This window comes from Pipistrellus kuhlii, unplaced genomic scaffold (assembly GCF_014108245.1).
Source record: "Pipistrellus kuhlii isolate mPipKuh1 unplaced genomic scaffold, mPipKuh1.p scaffold_m20_p_18, whole genome shotgun sequence".
NCBI classification, from domain to species: Eukaryota; Metazoa; Chordata; class Mammalia; order Chiroptera; family Vespertilionidae; genus Pipistrellus; species Pipistrellus kuhlii.
The window spans coordinates 3389328-3399447 of NW_023425493.1; the positions used below are offsets into that span (position 1 = coordinate 3389328).

Below are 10120 nucleotides of genomic sequence, written 5' to 3' on the forward strand. Positions count from 1 at the left end.
TCCTTTCCACCGCTGGGCTGCAGCCTCGTCTCACTCTGGACCAATGTCATTGTCTCACGTGTCTGCCAGCCCCCACTGCTTCCTGCCGTGATTCTCTTTCAGCGAGGGAGGGAGAGATAGAAACGTCCATGATGAGAGAGAATCTTCCATGGGCTGCCTCCTGCACGCCCTCTCCTGGGGACCGAGCCTGCAACCCGGGCAGGTGTCCTTGGCCGGACTCGAACCCGGGACCCTCCAGTCCGCAGGCCAGGGCCGGCTGGGGCCCTTCAGCGAGTCTTCATGCCACCCCTGCCCCTCTCCACCCCCAAACCGTCTCCAGCCCCGCCCAGGGCTGGGGCCTGGCTACTGGAGGCAGAGCCACAGGGCGCAGAGGCCGGGCAGCAGCGGGGCGCGGAGGGCGGCCGCGGACAGGGGCGCCCCGGCGGCGTCCGAGGGGAACAGGTGCAGCTGCCCCGGGTCCGGCAGGAAGGCGCGCGCGTCCTCCAGCGCGGCCCGCGCGGCCGCCGCCCAGCGGGGGTCCCCGGACACGGACACGTCGAAGACGCACGAGTGGAAGTAGGCGTCCTCCACCGGCAGCCGCTCCTTGCACAGCCGCCGCGCCGCCGCCGCGCCCAGCGGGCCCGGGGGGCTGCGGGAGAGCCGCTGGCCCGGCGGGCAGCCGCCCACGCACAGCTGCAGGTCCTGCTCCGCCGAGAAGGCGTGCGCCACGTCCTCCGCCACGCGGATGGCGAAGGACAGCTGCCCGGCCGCCTGGCGCACCACCACCGTGGTGCCGATGTAGGCGGCGCGGATCTCCACGTGGCGGCCCGGGCTCGCCGAGCGGATGGACAGGCTGGAGCCCCCCGGCCGGTCCCCGCCGTTGACGGAGCCGTCCTCGAAGGCGGCCGGAAGGTTGTCCACCTCCGCCTGGTACACCTTCTGGTCGATGCACTCCTGCATGTTCTTAAAGATGATGGTGAGCTGGCAGGGCGAGAGGGAAGGCGGTTCGTTCCGGTGCAGGGCACCCTTCCCCTTCTTCCTCTTCCCCTTCTTCCCCTTCCTCTTCTTCCCTTCCCCTTTCCTCTTCCCCTTCCCCTTCTTCCCATTCTTCCCCTTTCTCTTCTTCTCTTTCCTCTTCTTCCCTTTCCCCTTCCCCTTCTTCCCTTCCCCTCCTTTCCCTCCTTCCCCTCCTTTCCCTCCTTCCCCTCCTTTCCCTTCTTCCCCTCTTCTTCTTCCCCTTCCCCTCCTTCCCTTTCTTCCCTTTCTTCCCCTCCTTCCCTTTCATCTTCTTCCCCTTCCTCTTCTTCCCTTTCCCTTTCCTCTTCCCCTTCCCCTTCTTTCCCTTTCCCCCCTTCTTCCCTTTCCCCTTCTTCCTCTTCTTCCCTTTCTCCTTCCCCTTATTCTCTTCCCCTTCTTCCCCTTCTTCCCCTTCTTCCCATTCTTCCCTTTCCTCTTCTTCCCTTCCCCTTTCCTCTTCCCCTTCCCCTTCTTCCCCTTCCTCCCCTTCTTCCCTTTCCTCTTCTTTCCTTTCCCCTTCTTTCCCTTCCCCTCCTTCCCCTTCTTCCCCTCCTTCCCTTTCATCTTATTACCTTTCCCCTTCCCCTTATTCCCTTCCCCTCCTTTCCCTTCTTCCCCTTCTTCCCCTTCCCCTCTTTTCCCTCCTTCCCCTTCTTCACCTTCTTCCCCTCCTTCCCTTTCCTCTTCTTTCCCTTCCTCTTCTTCCCTTCCCCTTTCCTCTTCCCCTTCCCCTTCTTCCTATTCTTCCCCTTTCTCTTCTTCCCTTTCCCCTTCCCCTTCTTCCCTTCCCCTCCTTTCCCTTCTTCCCCTCTTCTTCTTCCCCTTCCCCTCCTTCCCTTTCTTCCCTTTCTTCCCCTCCTTCCCTTTCATCTTCTTCCCCTTCCTCTTCTTCCCTTTCCCTTTCCTCTTCCCCTTCCCCTTCTTCCTTGTCTTCCCCTTCCCCTTCTTCCCCTTCTTCTGCTCTTTCCCCTTCTTCCCCATCCCCTTCTTCCTCTTCTTCCCCTTCTTTTTCCCCTTCTTCCCTTTCCCCTTCTTCCCCTTCTTCCTATTCTTCCCTTTCCTCTTCTTCCCCTCCCCTTCCCTCTTCCCCTTCCCCTTCTTCCCCTTCCTCCCCTTCTTCCCTTTCCTCTTCTTTCCTTTCCCCTTCTTTCCCTTCCCCTCCTTCCCCTTCTTCCCCTCCTTCCCTTTCATCTTATTACCTTTCCCCTTCCCCTTATTCCCTTCCCCTCCTTTCCCTTCTTCCCCTTCTTCCCCTTCCCCTCTTTTCCCTCCTTCCCCTTCTTCACCTACTTCCCCTCCTTCCCTTTCCTCTTCTTTCCCTTCCTCTTCTTCCCTTTCCCTTTCCTCTTCCTCTTCCCCTTCTTCCTTGTCTTCCCTTCCCCTTCTTCCCCTTTTCCCTCTTCTTCCCTTTCCCCTTCTTCCCCTTCCCCTTCTTCCCACTCTTCCCCTTTCCCCCTTTTTCTTCTTCCCCTTCTTCCTTGTCTTCCCTTCCCCTTCTTCCCCTTTTTCTCCTTCCCCCTTCTTCCCCTCCTTCCTTTTCTTCCCCTTCTTCTTCTTCCCCTTCTGCCAGAATGGAAACCTAACATTGTCACTGGTAATAAAATGTAAAAAGAGCTAGCCAGGCTTGATGGCTCTGAATGGTCAGAGCTATTAACTCATTGACTCTAAGTTAAGTCACTGGTGGTAAAATGTAAAAAGAGCTGGCTAACCGAAACCAAACATTTGTTCCCTGGTAGTAAAATGTAGAAAGTGCTAGGCAACCTTGATGGCTCTGAATGGTCTGAGCTATTAACTCATCATCTAGTTGAGATAGTGGTGGTTGAGGCAACTTTAATTTGTTAATCATATGTAAATGTAAATTCTTGTTGATTTTCTGTTGTTGGATCTTCCCACATAAGAGATGTCTTTGTTTCAGGATCTCAATAAAAGGAATGGTAAAAGGCCAGAGCATGGAGTAGTCCTCTCCTAGAGGTGGACTCCCACCTGGCCCCCATTTTCCCAAATTAACTCTTTTCCAGTCTTTTCATTTTAGTGTGCGGCCTTCTCCAGAATCTGGACCTTGAGTGGGCCCTGAACCACGCGGGTCATGTTAAGGGATCCCACACCCTTCTTCCCCTTCTTTCCTTTCTTCCCCTTCTTCTTCTACCCTTTCCCCTTCTTTCCCTTCTTTCTCCTCTTCCCATTCTTCCCCTTCTTCTTCCCCTTCTTCTTCCTCTTCTTCCCCTTCTTCCCCTTCTTCCCCTTCTTCCCCTTCCCCTTCTTCCCCTTCTTCCCATTCTTCCCCTTCTTCCTCTTCCCCTTCTTCCCCTTCTTCCCCTTCTTTTTCCCCTTCTTCCCTTTCCTCCCCTTCTTCCCCTTCCCCTTCTTCCTCCCCTCCTTCCTCTTATTCCCCTTCCCCTTCTTCTCCTTCCTCCTCTTCTTCCTCTTCTTCCCCTTCTTCCCCTTCCCCTTCTTCCCATTCTTCCCCTTCTTCCCCTTCCCCTTCTTCCCCTTGTTCTTCCCCTTGTTCTTCCCCTTCTTCCTCTTCTTTCCCTTCTTCCCCTTCTTCCTCTTCTTCCCCTTCTTCCCCTTCTTCCCATTCTTCCCCATACTTCCCCTTCTTCCCCTTCCCCTTTTTCCCCTTGTTCTTCCCCTTGTTCTTCCCCTTCCTCCCCTTCTTCCCATTCTTCCCCTTCTTTTTCCCCTTCTTCCCCTTCTTTTTCCCCTTCTTCCCTTTCCTCCCCTTCTTCCCCTTCTTCCCCTTCTTTTTCCCCTCCTTCTTCCCTTTCCTCCCCTTTTTCCCTTTCCCCTTCTTCCCCTTCCCCTTCTTCCTCTTCTTCCTCTTCCCCTTCTTCCCCTTCTTCCTTTTCTTCCCCTTCTTCCCCTTCCTCCCATTCTTTCCCATACTTCCCCTTCCCCTTCTTCTTCTTCTTCCCCTTCCCATTCTTCCTCTTCTTCCCCTTCTTCCCCTTCTTCCCCTTCTTCCCCTTCTTCCCCTTCTTCTGCTCTTTCCCCTTCTTCCCCATCCCCTTCTTCCTCTTCTTCCCCTTCTTCTTCCCTTTCTTCCCCTTCTTCCCATTATTCCCCTTCTTCCACTTATTCTTCCCCTTCTTCCTCTTCTTCACCTTCTTCTTCCCTTTCCCCTTCTTCCCCTTCCCCTTCTTTCCTCTTTCTTCCCCTTCTTCTACCCTTCCCTCTCCTTCCCCTCCCCTTCTTCCCCTTCTCCCCTTTCCCCTTCTTCCCCTCCCCTCCTTCCCCTTCTTCCCCTTCTTCTTCCCTTTCCCCTTCTTCCCCTTCTTCCCCTTCTTCCCCTTCTTCTGCCCTTTCCCCTTCTTCCCCTTCTTCCCCTTCTTCCCCTTCTCCCCTTCTTCTTCCCCTTCTTCCCTTTCCCCTTCTTCCCCTTCCCCTCCTTCCTCTTCTTCCCCTTCTTCTGCCCTTTCCCCTTCTTTCCCTTCTTCCCCTTCTTCTGCCCTTTCCCTTTCCCCCTTCTTCCCCTTCTTCTGCCCCTTTCCCCTTCTTCCCCTCCCTCCTCCCTTCCCCTTCTTCTCTTCCCTTCTCCCCTTTCCCCTTCTTTCCCCTTTCCCCTTCTTCCCTTCTTCCCCTTCTTCCCCTTCTTCCCCTTCTTCTGCCCTTTCCCCTTCTTCCCCTTCCCCTCCTTCCCCTTCTTCCCCTTCTTCCTCTTCTTCCCTTTCCCCTTCTTCCCCTTCAGGTCCCCTCTCTCCTTTTGGCCTCCGTCTCAGCAGCTCCCATGGGGAAGGAAGAGTCCCCGCACCCCATGGCGCTCCGCTCCCTCTCCCCAACGTTCTCAGTGGCTTCTGAGCTCGAGTGGAACCCCACGAGGGACGGCGGTTCCGGAGCGGGTGCTGGCAGAGGGGGGCGGTTAGCAGAGGAGGCAGGACCAGGGATGGCAGAGGGGCGGTTGGGGAGGGCACAGGAGTGCCGCCCAGGGGGCAGCGGGCTGGGCTGGCAGCGCCCCGCGGTGGGTTGGGGGGACCCCCAGAGGCTGTGGGGGAGCGCCGGTCCTGACCTTGCGGGTGGCCGTGGCGTTGGCGCCGGGCGCCACGGGCGCGCTGGTGGCCTGCACGAAGAGGAAGTCGTTGTCCAGCAGCGGCCAGGCGCCGCGCACGCGGCACGTGTGGAAGAGGTGCTGGAAGCTGCGCACGTGCGGGTCCCCGAAGGCGGCGCAGTGCAGGAAGCCGGGCGGCCGGCCGTGCAGCCGTGCGAACCGCGCCGCGTGGTCGCAGGGGTCCGGGGCGGCGGGGCCGGCGGCGGGCAGGGCCGGGCCGCGCGCGGGCGGCGGCGCCGTGGGGCCCTGGCGGGAGCAGTTGTGCTGGATCATCAGGTCCTCGATGCCGTGCACGGCCGAGTGGAAGGCCAGGTCCCCGCGGCAGGTGCGCGCCGTGCGCCGCGTGCAGAGCGCGTAGGAGCGCAGCGCCCGGCACAGGCCGCCCGCGCCCCCGCCGCCCCGGCCGCCGCCCGCGCCCCGGAGCGCCCCCGGGGAGCCCCCGCCGCGGAGGCTCAGGGTGGACGACACGTACTCGGCGTTGCAGCGGAGGATCTTGCACTGGGAGTGCGCTGGGGGCAGAGCGGGGGAGAGTGAGCTGGTCCCCAGAGCCCTCTCTACCGGAGATGTCCCTCCAGCCCCCACCTCTCCCCAGGGGCTGCCAGCCCTCCCTGAAACCACGGAAGGCTCCCAAGGCCCGGCCCCAGCCCCCTAGTCCTGTCCTCACTCGGTTTTGCTAGAATGGATAAGCCCGCTGCAGCTTCCCTGTCCCTCCCGGCCCCTCCCGGGGCTCCTCCCAAGCTGATGGGAGACAGTGTGCACCTGCCTGAGAGTGGGGGGGGGGGGGGGGACCCTGACCCTGGGCACCCCTTCTTCTCTCCCTCATGCTCACACGCCCACCCTCCAGAGCAGCCTGCCTTCTAGGCCCCCCCCCCCAAACCCTCCCCTGGCCCCTCCTTACCATATCCACAGAGGAGCAGCAGGAGAGTGAGAGTGCTTAGAGTTGGGGGGCTGCCATGCGGGGGCCGGGGACCGGGGCACTGGCCTGGATCCCCCATACCTATCCAGCCAGGTCCCCGCAGGCTCCGGCTCTCTGCAGCCCTCGGCTGTCCTACCTAGTGGACGATGACTGGCTGGCCGTCCTGCAAGAGACGGGCGCCGGGAGAGAGGAAAGTGGAAGGCTGTTCCGGAGGATGTGAGGGGCGTGTGGGAAGGTCAAGAGAAGGATGAGAGGCTGGAGTTTGGGGGGAACGGGGCTCCCGGCACTGTACGTGTGGCTGTGACCCCTGTGCCCTGCCCCGCGGCCACACTCAGGCCCCTTATGCAACACCCCGGGCGGGGGTGGCGGGAGCAGTGAGTGGCCCGGGGTGGGGGGCAGAGTCCACGGTGTTGCCCCATTCTGAGCGACCGAAACAGCAGCAGCGTCCAAAGAGGAGGAATCGTGGGGGCAGAGCAGACCCAACCATCCCAGTAGGTTCCCCGGCAGAATGACAGGTTCCCCGGCAGAATTAGGGGCTGGGAAGTGCTTCGGAAACACACCTCCGGTTTGCCTCTCCCCATCAGGAGGGACCCCCGGGGGCCGTTCTTCCCCTTTTACCCGCTTTGTGTCAGAATTTTCAGCAAGAAGGAGGAATGGGAGAACACCCGTCCCTCAGTATTCAAATGAGAAGGGAACTGGTTTCTTTCCGTCTGTTCTAGAGAGCGGCCGTGGTAACCCCTCTCTTCTCGGATCCTGGGGTGCACCCCGAGCATGCACAGCGACATCCGCCTGTTAGGAGCCCACCGTTGAGCATTTCCAAACCCGAACGAGGAGTCCCTTTCCCGTTAACCTTCCCTCTGCAGATTTAGGAGTTCTCAGTCTTGGGGAGGGGCCTGGCTCTCCTGGGGCAAGGGGACACCTGGGGCACAATCACAGGAGGGAGAGTGGGATGGCAGGTCCAGAGTCGTGGGGAGAAATCACTTATGACCAGGCCAGCCTCCGTGGAAGCCCAGGCAAAGGGCACGCCAAGCAGGGACAGGGTGGACGGGTGTCATGACTAATCATGTGAGGCTAAATTTGGCCTTGATGAGAAAACCACAGACTCAGGGACGCGGGGAACTCCTGCTGAAGAAGGAAGCCTCGGGGTACCACGGAGAGCGAAGAAAGAGCTTACACTGCCCCAGGAGAGGAGAGCCGGAGGCGGAGACCTCCAATGGCTCGAGGCCAGAGAGCAATCAGACCGAAGGAGAACTGCAGGTCGGGGCACCTGAGCCCCGGAGAGGGGAGAGGTCTTAGCTTTTGGACCGGGGGTTTCTGTGGTCATTTTGTGGAAGCCTAACTTCAATCCAGAAGTGCATGAAAGGCATTGCAATTTCGTTTGACTTACTGTGTCCAGAGATCAAACATTACTCTGCTATCCGGGTCTCCAGCCACGACTGCCTACTCTGTCCGCCAGCTCCGGCCAGGGCATCCCCCGTCTCTTCCTCCATGTCTCCCCCAGGCCCCCGGGCCTGGGGCCTGCTGCAACCGCAGTGAGGCCAGGGAGCCAGAGAAGGGCCGGGGTGGGGGGAAGGGGGAGTATATGGCTGGCGGGAGCACTGGACAGCTGAGCGGGGGGAGGGAGGTGGCTACTGAGTTGACTGTTTTAAAAATAGCTAAGTCCAAAATTCCAGGAGCTTTGATGGGGGTAGGGTGTGGGAGCTGGGAGGGGAAGGAGGATTAGGAAGAATGTGGGGTGTAGGGTGCCAAGTAGGGGAGGGCGGACAGAACGATGACAGGCAAGTCGGAATATCCAGTTCCAGCTTCTGGGACTCCAGTAAAGCCTACGCCAGGCAGCCCTCCAGCAGGGTCACTAAGGAGCCCCCGGCCTTTATTTATCACTAGACTGGGTGCTCTAGCCGGATCGCTCAGTGCATAGAGCCTCAGCCTGTTGGCTTTATTGTCTCTCCTGCCTTCAGTTCTGGCCAAGGGCACCTGCCCAGGTTGCAGGCTTAATCCCCCCAGCAGTAGGGGACTTGCAGGAGGCAGCCAATCAATGATTCTCTCTCATCATTGATGTTTCTGTCTCTCTAGCTCTCTCCCTTCCTCTCTGGAATCAATAAAAAAAATATATCGCCGAAACCGGTTTGGCTCAGTGGATAGAGCGTCGGACTGCAGACTGGAAGGTCCCGGGTTCCATTCCAGTCAAGGGCATGTACCTTGGTTGCGGGCACATCCCCAGTAGGGGGTGTACAAGGAGGCAGCTGATGGATGTTTCTCTCTCATCGATGTTTCTAACTCTCTATCCCTCTCTCTTCCTCTCTGTGAAAAATCAATAAAATATATTTTAAAAAATTAAAAATATATATTTAAAAAAAGAAAAGACTTGTAAAAAATAAATCAAGTTAGGGTGGGCAGTTGTGTGCCTCTGGTTCACCACGCCCATCACCACCCTCACCTCTGCTGTATTGAATGTTGCATTTTGTTCCTACAGAGCAGAGCTGGGGGGAGCTGACTTTGAACGAGGTCCAGAGCGGAAGCAGTTGACAGCCCTCCCCATCTTTGCGGACTATTTCAGAAGGACCGAAAAGCCAGCTGTCCGGAGGAGAAACCTGAGCTCGAAGTTGTTTAGGATGAGGGTTCAGTCCACCAGCTCCGATCCTTGCAGCTGTCTATCCCCCTACCACCTCCATTTTCATACAGCAGCGTCTCTTCCCTCCTTCTCACAACACACACACACACACACACACACACACACACTCACACACACACTCACTCACTCCTGAGTTGCCGGGTGTGTGGGGGAGAGAGTGGGGAGGCTAACCAAGGCAAAGTGTGTGTGGGGAGATAGAAGTTTTTGACAATTACTAACCCCCAAGGGAGGGGCCCTTGGAGAGAGAAACAGAGAAAAAGAGACTCAGAAAGCTACTTTTGTGGAGTAACATAATCCTGCGACCTTATAAAATATTGCAGGACTTTAGCCATGCCATATTTCTGCAGCTTTAGGTTGCTGGGACCATTCACCCTTAGGACTTGCCAAGTGAAATTAACACGGCTGATTCCACATTGGGTCACTAAGGCATCTGCATTGATTGCCTCTACGTTTAATTCAGAATCTGGAGGCCCACAAGGATCCTTCTCTTCATTATACAGATATTTCTGAAGAATGCACTTTTCCCCGTGACCACACAAGGCCACATCGTAAAGGCTTTTATTGCCAAAATGTAAAAGGCCCTCAAACAAACTATCCAAGTGACTTTAAAACAATAATTTGACCATGGCGTCCCAAGTGCAATATACTCTAAGGACAAAAAGAAGTGCAAACATTTTTTAAAGCCGGCCCATTAGTGGTGGGAGTGTTCGTATTGTTGTTCTGAAACTATTGTGCATTGTGAGGTAAAACAAATGAGTGTTAAATATCAGTGTATTCAATGGACACAAGACACTGGGGAGTGGGGGCGGGGATGAGGGCATGTGACAGAGGGTAGGGGAGGCTGGGGGAAGCTCAATGGAGGGGAAAAAGATATATGTACTACTATATGGAATACTTTAAACAATAAAAAATAATAAAAATATCAGTGTATTTTTGAAACAGGATTTTTGGTGTAGAACAAAGAGGTATAGATTTATAGTTGATACAGTTAAAGTAAAAACTTTATAATTCTGAATTTCAATTGGAAATATAATGCGGAGCTCATGATGTTTTTATCCCATTTCCTAACTTTATCTTTAAAAGGCCTGGAAACAATGACCCGTTAGCAATGATCATGCTATTGTTCACACTGAGCTATCCAATGCCATTTCCCACTAAAGGAAGTCCTTGGAGAAGTAACCAGTTTCGGGGGGGGGGGGGGGGGGGGGGGGGAGAAATTGTCCAAGATAAGCAAGGAAGCTTTCCAAGACTGAAGATTGTATCAAAAGGAACCAGAAGCTACGAGAATAATTTCTACTGGCCAAAGATAGGCAATCTGAGTGTCAAAATGAACAGTAGCTACAATGAATTTCAACACATCTGTTGTGCTTAAAAATGCTTAAATCTGAGTTCACAGTGATACTTAATTGTAGTAAAATACACATAGGATAGAATTTACTACCTTAACATTTTAAGTGTACAGTTTAGTAGTGTTAAGTACATTCATATTATTGTGATCGATAAACATATATGTATTAAAAAAATAAAGCAT

The 10120-nt window shown here is 55.9% G+C and overlaps 1 protein-coding gene across 2 annotated transcripts; it reads right to left on the minus strand.

Annotated features, from left to right (window-relative positions):
• Positions 1-310: 310 nt before the first annotated feature.
• Positions 311-7717, minus strand: HJV (hemojuvelin BMP co-receptor). Of its 2 annotated transcripts, none has more exons than XM_045582971.1 (4): positions 7345-7717; positions 5940-6120; positions 5003-5550; positions 311-960 (listed from the first exon to the last, which is right to left on the minus strand). In XM_045582971.1, exons 2-4 carry the CDS (start codon positions 6034-6036, stop codon positions 343-345), a joined length of 1263 nt encoding a protein of 420 aa, XP_045438927.1. In that variant the 5' UTR covers positions 6037-6120; positions 7345-7717; the 3' UTR covers positions 311-342. The 2 variants fall into 2 exon arrangements, with proteins under 2 accessions (XP_045438927.1, XP_036298868.1); XM_036442975.2 differs by having other exon boundaries at positions 5940-6130; positions 7345-7713.
• Positions 7718-10120: the final 2403 nt, after the last annotated feature.